This window comes from Varroa destructor, unplaced genomic scaffold, assembly GCF_002443255.2.
Source record: "Varroa destructor unplaced genomic scaffold, Vdes_3.0 BEIS01000001.1, whole genome shotgun sequence".
NCBI lineage: Eukaryota > Metazoa > Arthropoda > Arachnida > Mesostigmata > Varroidae > Varroa > Varroa destructor.
In genome coordinates this window covers 36303259-36320753 of record NW_019211454.1, presented here as the reverse complement: position 1 = coordinate 36320753, position 17495 = coordinate 36303259, and the positions used below count along the sequence as shown (strand labels likewise).

General features: G+C 40.4%; 1 protein-coding gene across 13 annotated transcripts in view; it reads left to right on the top strand.

Moving 5' to 3' along the window:
* Nucleotides 1–17495, top strand: part of raskol (Ras GTPase-activating protein raskol) — a 167157-nt gene that overhangs the window by 44954 nt on the left and 104708 nt on the right. For 12 of the 13 annotated variants that reach the window (XM_022816998.2, XM_022816997.2, XM_022816995.2 and 9 more), the window contains one exon: nt 16583–16845. In XM_022816998.2, coding sequence (XP_022672733.1) covers nt 16583–16845 — 263 coding nt within the window. Of the gene's footprint in view, nt 1–16582; nt 16846–17495 lie in introns of those variants that run through there. The other variant, XM_022817000.2, reaches the window with a different exon arrangement.

The following is a 17495-nucleotide window of genomic DNA, read 5'->3' as shown; positions in this document are numbered from 1 at the left end:
GATTGCTGTCAGAGGTCAGGAGGCATACACGTCGAGCGGACAACATGCGGACCACTGGAAACCCAACGCTAAATTTTCAATAGTCCTTTATTGATACCTGGTTTGGCCTAGTCGTCACCGGCATTGTACTTATTCGCTATGATTAGACTAAATGATTATTTTTTCTTTCTATTAAAGAAACAAGTGTTGCTTCTTCGTGTTAGGCTATTAAGTATTGTTCTGTCTGTACGTCTGTAACACATTAACTAGGGAGAGTCATGTTAATTTAGACGGAGTAGGGTTGTACTTGAAAGTAAGTCGTGACGGAAATACAATATTCGGTTGCCTATCACCGTAATGCGGTGGGTAATCTTGTGTACGGGAATTGTTACGATCAAGTTATGTGGCTTCTGTACATTTCGTCTGAGATATTCTTCCAGTACGAAGAATTTTTCAGCGAGAAGCTTACTGATACCTATTCGACTTCGTAAGAGCCGAACGGTGTATTGTGTTGCCATCTTTGTCATAATAATCTTCAAATGCTTAGAGGATGGTATAGGCTAGTAATTTACCGAGGACTGTCTCACCGTAGCCCAAGTCTCGTAGGAGACTAACGTGCTTTAGCGGGTAATTATTTTTTGAACTTGAACTTGTATGCTCGGGGACATACGACCAAGTGTAAGCGACCGTCATAACATTGATAAACACACAGCTGCTTCTCGTTTACATGTAAATGGTAGATTTTTTACTTTATCTTTGGCTTGGAACTTTTTTTACGAACAATTTTACGAAAAGGAACATATAAAAAAGTATCTTCGGCCGACAAAAAGTTATGAGATGAGGTCAAATGAAAACCATGAAGGGAACAGTCATCTAACGTGCCTTTCAGTCTGCAAATTGCGCATGCTTTGGTAATACCGACAGGTGCGCAAATATCGTGCCTGCCTTAAACGAACGCAGCATAGTTACTATGGCTGAAAACTATTCTATTGTTTCAAATACGTATATATCAAGGTGCATGCAGTATGTCGGCAATGCATGTCTCACATGAAGACGACCTTCAAGGGTCAATCGTTCAAACAGTGTGAGTGCTCCCGTACTTGAAACGGAAATAATGCACGATGACCAGTTTCATAGAAGTTTCTTAAAATTATATATTTTACTATTGAAATAAAGAATATTTTTATTGCCATTCATCTACTACAAGCTAATTTGTGCCATGTTACAAATGCGTAGAGTAAGAGTTTGAATTGGGTATTTGCTTTGGATGGTGTCGTGGGTGTATGTTTAAGGAATCGCTAGTACTTACGCTGTGGCATGGCTTAAAAACATCACCGCTCTAGGCAACAGTGGAACCCTCCCTTCCATCTGTACACTATAGAATTGTCCGTATGGTGATGATGAGGCTTGAATTTAACCAAAGTCTGCGGCTCCAGAAAAGAATAAGAAACTGCTGAGTGGGACGCTCGCATTTACTTATGTCGTGTTAGAACAGAAATCAGCGTATTTCTAAGTAACGTCTTAACAATTTGCCCCGCAGCATATTGTTTAGGGTTTGTTAGAGCGAACACGCTACGACACAGCTGAAAGATAGCGCCAGCCATCTTCTTTCTGCTATTGCGTCCACTATTTTACCAACTATACACTATACCAACGTAAAATCTCGTTGATCACCGTATCACTAGATAATTTATTTATCCTAAGTTTTAAATACAAGCGGGGATACTCTCTTCCGCAGTGTCACCACGCTACACTGGTAGCGGCCAACCATGTGAGGTCTCGTTTGGTAAGGACTTCAGGGGTTTAGGAAAACCTTCCATAAGCCCGTGCGTTGAACTCGGCGGGCTTACTATTATGCTGAAGAAGAGTGCCGGTTAAGCAACGTGTCTCTCACAAGTAACGAGTAATCGCCTGACTTCTATCTGAGGGTCGTAAGGAACTCGGAAAAAATAGCAACTAGATAATATCACACCTTTATCATTGCATGTAATCTTGAGCGTTTCACACGAGTTTGGTTACGACAACTTTTCTGTAATAAGGTAGAAAGAAAGGTATCTGTGCACAACCAAGGGACATGATGGATAAAAATATTTCCAATGTGACAACACTACATGCTTTTTTGCCTCGATAATGCAGAGATAGCAATTGAGGAGACAAGCGATGGTCACCATGAACGCGTTCGTTCTTAAATAATAAGCCCGCGAGACGTCTTTTAGATCGAGACGCCTGCGTCAGTTACAGAAGCTATGTATCACCTCTTGCTATGAGCGTACGAAAATGACCAGGGGCTTCTTTCCTCAAATATTCCGTAAGCGTAGTAATTATTGATGTTACTAGGTTAGTTTTAACAGGAACTGTTTCTTTGTCTCTGAATGTCCGATTGTAGACTCCGGTCGCGCTTGTATTGAAATCTGTTTAATCTACACGAGAAACGGCCGCGTTAACTGATCATCGTTACAAAAGGGTTTGGTGTTTCGTATATCCTTTTGCTAGCTGAAAAGCTCTTTTCATGACTGAAACATAAGTTTGTGTGGAAATATGTATGGGGCTAAATGGCGCTACGTATGCTTAAACTAAAACATATCCGTATATGTTTTACTTTAAACGTAACATAAAACGATACCAAATGCGAGACACAAAGTTAATCCGAGATCGGCCGACCTGTGCCGGCGGACTCGGTTGTCTGAAACCATGATTTGACCACCATTTATCCGAACAGTCCCCGTCAGTAACCTAAGTAAAGCTCGATTGATTATTGAGAACAGATGTATTAAATAAACGTCTTATAAAACTTTGCTCTAATATTTACTATGGCGAAGTAAGTTCTATCTTATTGGAAAGTATCAACAATGTACATTTTTTTAGTTCTTGTTAACTTTCTTAAGTAGATGTTTAACCAGCTGTGGCTTTCTCAGATGCATTATAAAGTGAATCAGACGATGTCGGGTGGGTATCAATACTCGAATAATTATATTATCTAACGTTCACTTACGTATACGTATTTATCGGCTTACTATTAATCTGTACTACTATCAGATATGGTTCAAAACGTGCCCGAAAGAACGTGAAAAACTTTTCGGTTCGCTTATTATTCCCGCCTTCCCCCCACACACACATAATTAGGTGTCTATGAAACTGTATTGTACTGCAAGAAACAGCGTCGCCTTCATGCTTTACTTAGTATATTTACATGCTATCAAAGGTGGCTTCCAGGTCACTGGTACTTTTATAAAAATATATCATTATATTCCATGTAATCAGTAGCGCATATATATGCAAAGTGGATAGTTTAACCATGGCCGCCATCCAATCCCACGATTGAAACAGCGCACTCCAATTTTTAACCACAATCCACCTGACAGCCGGAACAACCTTCGTTATATTGATGTCGCATATAGTCCTATCTAGTAATATCGATATCTGAATTAAGCTGATGGGACCAGCCAACTCAGAACTCACCTGTGTTCATTTTAGGTTCTTAGAAGCTGTTGGTTCGGCAAATTCTACCTTAATGTTATACTTCAATGTATCTATTGTGTTTTTCCTGCCTTCTGAGCGTCGTTTACAACAATCTCATTTTGTATTCCTGTGTTCCTTGGAACGGCAACGTCAACAGCAGCGGGGGAACATGACGTATTCCAAGAAAAAAAGGTCACCCAAGTTTCTGTGCTAGACAGGTTTATCCGCGCCGGCCACTGCCTGACACAAAGCGCAGTTTAGGGTACCTCAATGTGATGAAGCGATGTTTTTTTGTAGCTATCACGGTGATTCCTGTGAGCTGCAGATTACATTGTTGCACCTTTTCGGATACAACGAACTCGACCGATACCCGCTAACAACCGGCGGTAGGCAGTAATACTAGTTTTTCCAGCGAAACAACAGCTAGCTCCATCACCACAATAGATAAATGACAATTTAACACTTAAGATAAACGCTGTGCACGCCGTTCCGGTGCTACTAATTTTCATGATATTTTTGTCGCCTGTTTTGCCCTAAGAAGAATCGGTTTCGTTTACTGTGTAGACCTGTTGGAATAGGACAAATGCTGCTATTGGTGCTTGTAGATTCATTGCGTACTAATATATGGATAGCATCAGCATAAGTATGTGCGTGTCAGCATGTGATATTCATACAGTGTTTGTTCAAGTGTTTATATCTGTTGTGGAGACGTACATATTATGGCTTGTCACCGGTTTATGTTTACGATAGCATTGGCACGTCATTTAGCGAAATGTATATGCCGACACGGGTAGTCCTCTGGACTGTCGAAGGACCAACTTTTAGGCTTTTCAGCGAGTACCCTCACATTTCATATATTGCAGTAGCAGTGATTTGTGGAGAGCAATAATATTAGAGCTACATAATGATATTGTTGGATATGGCGCTCTTCGTGTCAAGTTGACAACCGATGCTAATTCTAGATTGACGACCTACCCATCGCAGCTGTGCTCTGTACCAGTTGCCCTTGATTTACAACAACGGATCAAGGAAGAAACTTCGCTAAGAGAGGCAATTGTAGCCGGTGCTACAATTGCCTCATTCATTCATTCGCTCATTAGTGCTAGATCTGTATTTCCGATATTGTTAGTATATTTGGTTTCGTACTGATAAGTGTCCGTAAAACTCTGAAGCTTTTTTAATCTCTTTGTACCTTCTCGAATGGCTACGAACAGCCCATTATGCCTAATGTAGAATGCTGGAGCTTTGTGCTGACGCAGTGATACATGTGTATATGCGGTTTTTAATGCGCTTTTCAGAAAAAAATCAAAGGAAAAAATATAATTTATCTTTCCTACGAATAATACAGTATACTTCAACATAGAAAGCGCTTTGTGTTTCGAGATCTACACGATATGCAAAAAATTGAATCTTAAAAGCTGTGTCTGAAATGTTTTCTCAAGAAACGAGCTGGGTTTCGGACACAGGTAATTGTTAATTAAGCTTATCGGTTTCGGACGCAATTAATATTCGGCTACCCTGAAAGTTCAAATACTAACGGATGACCGCAACGGGGGCAACGAGTCCCCGATAGCCCGGTGATGCCTTAATTGTATTCGAGCATAGCATAGAAAAGTGCAATACCTGGTCAACGATGATAGTGGAATATTTGAATTAGAGTAACGGAAAATCAAATCAGAAGGATACGGTAACTGAAGTAGTCTATTGAAGCTGCTAAAACAGGTTAACACAATCCTACAGCAAAGTTATACAATAACTCGAACTCAGGTGGTAGTGGATTTATCGAGTTAGTACAACAGATTGCCAGATGAGGGCAACTCAAGAGGCATGTGGTGACGTGGGTTCGAATCCGGGCGTGGCCATGCTTCATTTCGTGCTGAGAACCGGCAGTCTGATAACGACGGTATCGGTGGCAAAATTCAATGACGCTATAAGATTCCCATCGGTACAACGGACCATAGCAAATAGATAAGCACGAACCTGCAACAAATTCGGCCTCTACTTAAGAAGATTAGATTGGACTTAAACTAGCGGCAGAATCGCGGTGGAGTGCGTCTACTGCATGCGTATAGTCCGAATAGCTGATACGAGTCTGGGTATTCATAAGCAAAAAAGTGCGGATATGATAGATGGTTTGGGTTAGTCATAGGCTAGATGTCGACAGCCATTTGGTCCCAAAAATAATAGACTGTAAACATGTTGAAATGTTATTTTTCTTTCAGCCGACGTGCTTCAGTGACTGACAACTATACCCCGAAGTGTCAAACAGGAGCAAGTTATTGCGTTCAAACGGCCCGGGATCATGTCGAACCTTAATCAGCTTTCAGAAGGACTATACTCTTGTCTACTCAATCTATACTGATATGTTAAATGATCCATGAAACGCTTGTGGAAAGAACATTTCGCATAGCTTTATTCTGTCGTCTGATTTCTCTAAAGGCCTCTCAACGTAAATCAGTTATAACTTCTTCTTGTGTACGCTTCCCTTTGGCTCAGAGCCCGCCAGTTTGAAACTTTACGATGAAATCGCTACATAAAGCTGTTTACAGACTACTCTCAAGTCAACGTGACCGTGGCCCACGAATTTTCAGACGGTGAAAACGTCGACGATCTTTGGCGAAGCAAGACGACGGCAAACAAATAGGAGCGTTTCCTCGGGTAGCGTTCCGCTTCTTTTGGCTATTCCATTTAGCGATAACGTGCTTTTCCACCGTTGTCATTATTTGGTGAGCGTTGCCCGCATCGTAATTTCGATAGCGTCGAAATGAATAAATAAATAAATAGTTGTCAACAAGTGATGCTATTGCTCATATAACTTCTCTGTACTGTTTAGCATTAGGTAGATTCGTCAGGTGGCATACGGTCCGCTTTACATTCATAAGCGGCGATTGTTAGTCCTTTTTTCTCTTGTTCCTTGCGTAAGCGCGCACGTTGTTTCTCCGTGAATCAGGATACTAAAAGCTATCGTTCGGCTAACGAAACTAATTGTTTTTCCGACGCTGAGACGCTTTTCTCACCAGAGACTTTCCAGATCTCGAACCATTGCTATTATTCGGGATGTGCCAGATCATCGATATTTCTACATACACTGTTGGATCCTTAGATGAATCGCTACTGCATCTGGTATTTGTATCTATTTTCATAGTTGACTCCGATTATTTTTAGCGCGTCTTTTCTCATTGTTGTAAGAAGTACTATATGTTTCGGCCAGCCGTAGTTTGATTCACTGATTGGTAGTGCTTCGTGATCTATTCCTCTAGTGAGCTGCACTATTGATTTCGCCGTTAATTATCGCCTATTTTGCAGAGACATGGGCTACATCTGTCAGCTTTCGATGAATGAAGGCAAACAGATATGCAGATTTGCGAGTGACCTTTCTCCACGTACCTGGACTTCAACAATAATAATTATTTTTATCGTTATTATCATTATATTTAACTATATTGATGCGGTGAACTTCTATTGAATTGGTGTCGTTCGTCTGGATCTTTGCTTTAGTTATTACAATTTTTTTTTTCTATTTCATCTAGTGCCTAAGTAGGCTTCATTTATTGTTGCTATTTATCTAATGGATTCATACAAGTTACAATCAGCGAGCACTGCAATACCAAGGTGCATTTTCCGTATAATTTACCCGGGTTCTTTTATATAGCCCAAATTGATAGCTGCGCAAATACGATACTCGCTTATTACTGTCTGTTCACTCATGCTGGTAAAGTGATTACGGCGTTTTATTATTCCGCCTATAAATACACCGGCAGAAAAATGTTGGAACGCTCCTTAAGCTAAAATGTGCTTTTTCTCTTCATTCAATGTACATGCCGCTTTGGCTTAGGAACGGTACATGATGTTGCAGCCTTCATCATCATTTTTGATTATACATATTATCTTTAAGTTGTCTGACAGATCGGCAGAAGCGATGCTCTACGCAACACTGCTATACTTACCTGTGTCACTTATAGGACTCCTTTTTCGTTGGTCTAGCAAAGAGCGTTTTATCCATTATAACATCTTCTTGCTTCTTTCTGTAGCTACTTTCTCTAATACGCCTTTATTCTGAACGTGTCTATAATCTACAGGACGTATATTGTCTTGCACGACATCTTTACTTAATGTTTTTATAGTAACAACGGGTATTATTTGTCGATAACTATTTAGTAACCCAGCCATGGGGCAGATAGGTCCAGCAATGAAAAATCAGCATTGACAAGAAACCCAACAATGCGCACAGCCCTGGCGACACAAATAAGCGCTGTCATTTTTTGGAAATAACGCTTTTTTTTTTACAGCTTCAGGTGCGTCCGTGCACTTGGGGGTGTGTAAGGCAAGCGAGCCCGCATTTTGTTTGTCCATCCTGGAGGCTTTCGCTGACTCATTATTGCCGCCATCTAAATACCGTTCGCGCTCGCACTGTATAAACGTTGTCATACTATTAAGTAAATGCATTCAACATGTACTACACGGAGCTGCTGATAGGAACGCCAAGGTGCCGGAGTAGACGAATGCTCAAACAGTACGATTACGGCCCTAATGTCACCCTTACTGTAGTTGTTTTGGCTAGATAATAATAATGATAATAAAACGAATTTCCGTTATCTATTTTCCGCGCCAGCAGTATCCTTGTTATAAAGGTAAGAAAAATGACTGTCGCTGATCTTCCGCTGTTGTCTGGGGCTCTATTCGTTCTGCTCCCAATCACAGGATGATACCAAAGAGAGTAAGCCTGGTAAGATAATCTTCTGTCGACTTTCTGTTTGATTACGCCGCTTCATCGGAAACACCATCCACGCAAAGTTTCATTTGTCAAAGGTTTTCACAAAGTCGAAGGAATTCAGTGAGGTATAACGTCGCTTACGATTTACAAGCGATTGACGCTGATGTTTGCGATGGTGATAGCAGGAAGAGTTTCGCCCACTCGGAGCTCACAGTACGAAGTTGCACGAGCCTGTTGCCGGCAAACGACCGACGCGACGTCATACCCCTGTCACAGTTATAAAAAGGGGCAGCCTAAACTTGTACGACGGCCACAAACTTCTGCCTTGTGTGTGTTTGTTGCTTATGTAGCTTATCGTCGTACGTACGGCGATGCTGTACTTTCGCTTGGAGTCAATATTAGAAACGCAGACAGACTTTTACGTGTGGCAACGTTTAGTGCAGAAGCTAATTTGCGTATACATAGTTTTAATCTATCTGTATATCATTCAAACTCGATTTTTATCTATCTCTCTATTTATGATTAGACGGCACCGTTAGCAATTTTCTTTTTTTTAATGTAATAGTTTGTGCAGGTAGAGCTACAGTATAACCCATATAGTGGGCGCGAGACCACCCTGTTTTGGTCTTGTCTTTATCATTATATCGGTAACCCATTCGAACTTCATGGCAGTGTTTAAAGTTAATTGATTATTGCCACGCGAGTGACAGAGCAAAAGAAGCTCCACGTCGTGCGAAACATAGCCAATGATAATGATACAAAGAATATTCGTATCAGTTTGAAGATATGGGGAAAGCATAAACAGACACGTACATAGACTGATCCGTAAACCAACTTCCCAGCTTCTAGGTAGAATTCGGGTAAATGATAACAACAACAATAAGCGAGGTAACAGCAGTAGTATCGTATAAACTCACAGATAGAGAGATAAATGTTTGCTTCCATAAAATAGGCACAAGAGGCTTATGATTGTAAAGAGAGTCGAAAATAGCGTTCGGTAATATGTTGACATATCCTAGAGCCATGGTAGGCTCTGTTCGATGGATGAGTTTAACAAGCGAGAGACAACATACCAATGTCGTAACCACATAATTCTGGTTTTCTATATGGTACTGCTATCTTCTGTAGACATGTGCTAATTTTTAGTGTAACGTATCGGTTGTGGACGTATAGAAGCTAATTTAGCGGCAAAAGACTGCCCTTTTTGTTCCAGTCAGAATAGTTCTATCCCGCAGACAGTGGTTCGCACTAGCAGACAGCGTTAAACACTTCAAATATCTCATACATAGGCTAATTTCAGGTTGAGTTTACAATCTTATACATATAAGTACAGTATTATGTACGTTCTTTCATACAATACTTATTAAGTGAACTCTAGCTCAAAGCCGATCTAGGTAAATTTAGCTACGTTCTGGAGAATAATATAGCAGCAAGAGTAACGCGAGTTGATTTTACTCCACTGATTTATTTACCCTCCGTAGTAGATCTCGATAAGACCTATAAAAGATTTACGATCATCTGTTATGCTGATTGATTAAGGGCGGCGATATATGTAACCATAGCGTATCCATGAATGGCGCCTAAATTTAAATTGTGTTGAAATTTCCCTTGCATAATTAATCGTCTTCTTTCTGTTTTGCTAATTATTGCCATACATTACTTTGCAGTATCAATGATATAAGGCCATAGGATGGCATGTAAACGGGCTGCTTAGTGGAAGGAGCAAGGAATTTCCTTCTAGTCAGACGACGATCCAAATGTTGAACTGATTTATTACGAGTCACCAATAATTTCACATCCTTTTTGCTAACACTCGGAGACTCCGGCCACCAACAAATATGGAGAAATAACATAAAGGTTGGTAACATATTCACTGGTTGAACTTGTTACCTTTGACACCTGTTAGGCTATTGCCGAACGGCGGGAGCGGACTCATTATTATAGACATTTGGCACGAGGCGTAATTTGCTGTTACTAATTAGAAATTGATGTATAATTACAATATGGTGAAGATAAAATTTTGGGAGAAGATACGTTTGGCTGTGTTTCAGAAATGTTCATGCGCAATCGACACATTCTTAATTGAAATTAACTTAAATTGAAATATCCAAATCGTTATCTGATGATATATAACTTTATGAAGTTAGCCGATTGAGCGCGTTTGTCTGCCTACGATAGTAAAACTAATAAAAAAAAAAAAACAAACAAATAGTAATTAATGTACTCGACTTGAAAATAACACGTTGGCCAAATACGGTGATTGGATCAGCTATAGCTTGAATAGGGAATATTATTATGTTATGTAAAGCCGATAACTAAACTACACTACGTTTCTGTTTGGTACTATTTATACTACTATATTATCTACTATGAGCTAGCGGGATTCACTGTCGACTTACCCTAGTGGTATACGATATCGCCTAACGAATACATATCCCACAACAGTGGACACGTTTTGGATCCTCTGAAATCGATAGGTACAGTCAAAACAAGCGTATGCGATTTTCTTCTCCCGTTTTATGAGCTATTCTAAACTAATTTTATCTAAACGCCTAATGGACACTGTTAGGAGGCGTTAAACGGCTGATTCACGCGGACCTCAGAAATACAATGGTCGTACTGTCGAATCGTTGTATTACCTATACCTGTATATAAGATTCAAGCCATTCCCTAAGTCGTTTGCATCTTCATAGTTTCTTCATCTGCATATGTCAATCTCGGTATTTGAAATAAATGTCAGCTGGCCTCGCAGCCAGCCTTCTATCAATTGTTTAGCCAAACTAATACGAACTGTTTATAACTGGCTTACTAAAAATTGTGCGGCGCATTTCGGGTCACCTGCGCTTGCCCACGTACTCTGAACGGTCGGTATCTATCTAAATGTTTCTCTCGTCGAGATAAGAGTAATTTTACTTTTGCCCTCAATAACGGCTACGCCATCAGTTTTTTTCCCTAGGAAGATAAAACGATCGATCTTACTCGTTTTCGAAGTACATCTGCTTATCGTTTCGCAGGTCGTCGTAATGCTAATGAAAACTATGCCGTAACTTTTACCCTATCTGTTCGATATGGTCTATACGAACCGGGAAGGGACGCTGTACGTGCGTTGTTGTTGATCAAACGAACTGCGTTTTCCGTTTTCGTTCCCGTTTGAATACTTATTAAAGCTTGATTTTGAAGAGAACAATCTAAAACAGTGAACGTTTTTGCATTATTTACCAGCACCACTGGGGCCAATTTAGTCAAGGCAAACACCGAACTTTCATGTTTGCTGTATTATATACTGAGAATTGAGTTAAAAAAGTTCTCCGACTTCCTACAAAGCACGACCCATAGAGTGAAGAACCAGGTACCATGTTGTACGTATTTTCAGAGCTGCTTTAGCGGCTTAGAGCGGAATTGCGAGAGCTTACATGCTTTGATAGGTTGAAGGCGACAGCCTTTGAGACTGATGGACAAGTTTTAATTAAGCTTGGTCTGTTGCTATTTTATTCTCAGATTATTGTCGATTTATTGAAGAAGTTTCAAACAGAATTGCCAATGAGCCTTAGGAAGTTTCTGGTGGCTTGGCATGCCTGTACTATTTTCGATCGGCGTACGTGGCATTGCATCAAGTTTAGATGTCCTACGATGTTTTAGAGCGTAACTTACGAACGACATTCTATCATCACTCATCATTGAGGAGCCTATTTTAGAGCAAGTCTGACCTACGCTTACGATCCGAAACTCTGGTTGGGAAGCACATGCTACTTTGGTTTTGGCTTCTTTACGGGTTTAGCAATACATTACCTGCAGCAAACATTTTTGTTTGTCAAACAAGTACCTAATGTCAGCATATTATTACCGAAAAAGCAGCGAGATAATATCATTGCGCAGTAGCATATTTTGTTTTTGATTTGAATGAGTGTAATTGCGATTATTTATGTGTCGCATAAAGAAAAAGTCTAGATAAATTTATAGGTGAAAACGTATGCTTTACGAAAAGTGTGAGGTAATAGCCAAATTGTCTCGCACTTTGTCCTCTCTTAGAATTTAATTGATATTCCCGTGACTGTTAAATCCCGTATTTTTTGACTGAGTAGGGCAGAAGATTTTCACGAAATTTTTCTTCTAGCTATTCGATGCTTCTGCGCCAGCTGGAAATCGTTCGCGGCTAAACAAGTCTCACCTTCAGCACGAATTGTTCTTGGATCTTGCTGCCGTTATAACTAAAAGCGTTCGATATGGAAACAGACGGTGGACCACTCCTGGTTGTATTTTGTATAAATCTCAGTTTGTACGACAATACTTAAATAATGCATTTGCAGTCATCCCGAGGTACCCTATATTACGATTGAGTTTATTCGATTTCGAATAAAATCCTGGTGTTAGCTTGTCTGTCATGAACAGCATTCACAGTTCTGATCCATAATATAATAGCTTCGGTCAACAGTATGTGACAGATTTGTTTAGCAAGGATTGGTATTGATGCTCAGCATATGCCCTGGATCTATGACCATGCTAGAATTCAGGACAGTCAGAGGACAATAAAGAAATAGGCACGGTTGCTTAATCGACCAACCATATAACTCACGGTATACTGGATGGGTGAAGGTACCTTTGCTGCAACCGTCTTATGAATACTTCATATGGACTAAGATTATAGGATTTTTGCTCGATGCTCGAACATAATTCAATCGTGTACTAGTCGTCACCGCACCAGCCTATCTATCCATGTTGATTGCGTACGTGATAAATCCACCGACGTCTGCCAATGATAACGTCAACATTTAAGAAAATTACTATTTAGCGGGAAAATAAAGGTGATCATACGTTAGTATAGAACGCAGGTATAAAACTCCATATACAATATATATAGCTATACAAGTATTTATATACATATCGGTGTACAAACCCATCAAGCGCCTATATTGGCTAGAGAAGATGTGAAACGAATTTTTTCATAAGATAACAAAAGTGATAGACAATTATAGCACACTTTAATTGTTTGACAGTATTATAATTTTCAATATTGTACCAGAAACTAGTCACGGCTGGACTAATTTTCCACGTTACTGAGTTCGCTAAGGGTGAAGTTTACTTACGAACCATCGACATAGTAATGTTAAAGCAGGACCATATAACATGCTTAGCAAGCACGATATCCACTTGCCTGACAGACTACCGTATCTATTCGATCTATTAAAGATACATTATATATATATATGTCGTAAATGACTTAAATAACGATTAGAGTAACCTCATTACGTTCCATCGCACTTCTATACGAGCATAGTGGACAGAGTGACGTATTCTGTCGGATCACAGCCCTAGTGGAAACTGAAGCTGTACCACAAACAAATCGGTGTAAACCAAGAGTCTATAAGATACTGCAAAGAGTGCGACCAATTAAAATGAGTAACAGACTATTCAAGTACCTCGGCCGCTTAAATTCATCCTAGTTACATTACGGGAAATTGAATTTGCCTTCATTCTTCCTCTTCGTTCGATAGTGGGTTGAGCCGGACAGCTCGTTCCACTATGGGAGAAGCGCCTGAGTGGCACATCGAGCGCGGGTATGCACCGACACGAGGCATCGCATAGTGTGCGCTATTTCTGCATAGATAGGTTCTTTTGCATAGATCTTCTCTTGGTGCAGTTGCTGTGCTTCTAAAACAGGAATTGCTTCAGACTACTGTCAAGCAACCTCTGTAAGTACGCCAGCAATAGTAGCTTTGGGATTTTTAAGGTCATGTCAGGCGTTTGACCCGAAACGCTATCCAAAAACGCCGGCTTTTAGGCGGCGGCAGCAGCAGCTACATCAATCAATCAATCAGTCAGGCAGACGGCGGGGGATCGGCGTAGCTTTTTGCCCGTTCGTCGAATCGAGTCCAACCACGACACGGCAACCATCACGATACCAACATCCACTTCGCCCTTGCTGCTGACAAGGAAAACGCGCGAAGATACGCATGTAATGCTGGCTCGTGCGAAGTTGATATCGAACCCTTGAAATTTCCACTTGTTTCTGGTCCGTTTCTCTCAGTCCTTTTCGTCTATTGCTGGTGGCTATGCTGATGATGCCGACGTTAATCGCAAACGTCACAACATTATAATATTATAGATTTGGTATAATGTTATTGTGATTCTATTAGAATTAATCTATATGTTAGCACGGCGTGCAAAGCAGCATTCATACGTGGCAGAACGAAAACGGTAAAAATATTCCTCCCCCCCCCCCCCCCCCCCCCAAAAAAAAAACCCCGCACCGTCGCTGTACATGCAGACGTAACCAAGTGTTTAAGTAGCTTACTCCACAAACAACGGTTGCAGTGGGTGCAGAAAACCCAATCTGATTCTTCAGATACTTAACAGCATTCAGGATAGCGGTGCAATTTTCCGAATTTAATTAGCCATTGGTTGCGCACGCGGATCAGCATCCCAAGCAAACCCAACGTCAAGTATTGTGGGAATGAGCACTGGTGATGCTTTTTATGGGACTAAGTCGGCCCGAACCGTTTCTGATGGATCTCCAACGGGACACTGGAGAGGTTGCACTACCTGTAAACCTTATCGAACGGCCCTAAAAGCCGTAGTGATTTCCAACAACGATGCCTATTACTGCTTAATAGCGAACTGAAAGCAAGCACAAAGTGGATAGTATTTCAAAGGCTTAGTAAATGAAAAGTTGAGCCTCTCAAACGCGCCTAGCAAGAGGTTGATTCGTTTGATTAAGCTTTGTGATCTAACGAGTAAGCCCTGTTTGAGGCATAATATTACTCCAATGTGAAGGAGCTGATGCGAGCAAATCGGCAATGCGATTATATTTTCGTGGTACAGCTTATCTTTGATAAAATAGACGCTCCGAAACATTCTGGCAGACGGAAAGGTTCCGGAAGGCTGACCATATCATTTATAACATAGACAGCACCGTCCATTCGCTTGATCCGTTGCGAGTGATCTCTTAGACCTTTCTGTCGTCGTTTTTTTCCCTATTCAACTATAGATTCGCATAAATACATTACCGAAAGGGTATAACAATACATAGTGATTTAGCATTCGTTAGCACATCTTTTCCCGATGTGCCGATCAAATCTTCTCCCAAATGCTTCTTGTACAAGATCTGATAACGATAGAAAACCCTGATCAATACTAGGCCGTATTGCTTCAATAATTTGAAATTCCTATTATTCTCCTAACTCCTGAATACGATGTAGACATAGAATACCTCGATAAAATTGCTAAACAATGCCAAAATAGCAATGAAAAAACGTCCCAGCTAGCTATCGGCAGAGAATTCGAAGACTTTTCAAATTTTTCGTCCCTTGGGCTGTCAGTCAAGTAAAGCTTCCAGAACGCGTATGCCATCCAACACGCGCACCGTCGGTCATAATTGATTACCACTCCACACTTCAGTAGATGTTTATACTATTTTTTGTTATGTACGTGAGTCATTGTCACAATATGTCGGCCATTAGCACATCTACATTTAACACAGGACAACTTAGTGCGGACAACACACTTTTAACCATAACAATAACGTGACCATGTCACGCTTGTTATTCATTTCCTATTTGCCGACGTCAAAAGTAGTCCACGATGAAATTTTTGAATACATAAATTGCTTATGTGTACATGTATAATGCATTGTTCTGCTTAAAGACTCGTGTAATTGTCTAGTATATAGCAGCGATAAGGGAAGTATTGCTCTTTTCGTGGCCCCTTTGCGTTCTTCTTAGTTAAATAGGAGCGTGCTCCGAACGTTGGCAATACTGGTCGCGCAACGACAATTATGTGATGGTGTTGCAAAATATAAAAGGGTTCTTAATCTACAGGCTGCTTCCTTTTGTCGCTGGCGATGACGGGCTGAAATAATGAAACTAAACGGAATTTCGATAGGGCAGCATTTGTGACAACTTTATAATTATAGAAGTAACAATGACAATATTGTAAACCGTTACGTTGATATGCAATATACCCGACGATTAAATCTAAATAGTAAGGACTAAGTGGGATTAGCTGAGTCGCACGGGAGATTGTAGATCGTCGGTCTTAGCCCTCTAACCCAACTATAAAAGCAGCACACGAAATATGAATCCGGAAAATAGCGATTGTTAAGGAAGAAAAATTGACACTAGAATAGGAATTGGGCTAGCGGCCTAAACTAGAAATAAAGCTTATTTAATACCGTAACTTTTTCACGTAGTTTTCTTTATTCAAATATTGTCATTTAGTATATCTTTAGCAAATATGTGAGTTGGGTGAAATCCGTAACGTGATAAATTGCCACTCGTGGTTGATTTAGGAACTGTTGTTGTTAGATATAATGGTTCTAAGACACTGTTTATTTCATGTGTTTCAATCCGACCGACTATTGACACTTTGTAGAGGAAACAGCTTCCGGAGTTCTACAAATATTTAACTACGATCTTTTTTGGATTTGATTTTCAGATAAAGATCTTGTTTACTCAGCTAGGTCAGGTAGCCCTGTCGTAGACTCTCGGTTTCGAAGGGTCTCTCGGCGAGGGGCCTCGTTAGGTGGGGATCTTCAGAAATCATCGTCGGGAGTGATCAATTCCACTGGGAGTTTAAGACCCAGCGGCGGATTTAGTACACTTTCGAACCGAGACGTTACTTCCAATGGATGGAACAGATATTACTGTGCTTTACATCGAGGAATATTCTCGCATTACTCTAGTGAAGAGCAGAGCTTGGTATGTAGACATTAAATAAATGTAGCCATTTTGATTAGCATCATTTTCGTTCAGTTTGACATCGGCGAAATACAAAAACAAGCATATAATGTAATGTAATGAAATGCATTAATATGTTAGTTACCTCATCTAAAAACTTCAACTTGATTCGATTTATCACCTGGCGTGTCAAGATCATTGTGGGTATACCCATCCGAACTTTAAACACACACACACACACACACACACACACACAAACACACAAACACACACACACAAACACACACACACACACACACACACACACAAACACACAAACACACACACACACATACACACACACACAAAACCGTAAACTACAATAGAAAACCTAAGCTAATCAGTGGCCAAATTTCGACTAACTGATCAATACCACAGTATAATGATATCTATGTGAAGCATTAGTTAGGTACGAAAAGAGATACATATCCCATATTGACCTGGTTGGTTTCATAGTTGTTGCAGCAGATATCCTTCTGATTAGAAAAACATTTACAACATTTGTTCGTAGCTTAACTGATTCCAATAATTAATCAAGAATTTTACGAAACGATGACGCAGAAATGCTGAATCGGTAAGTGCCGTACATTGCATGTTCAATGAAAGACGAGCGTGCCGAGTAGCATGGCGTG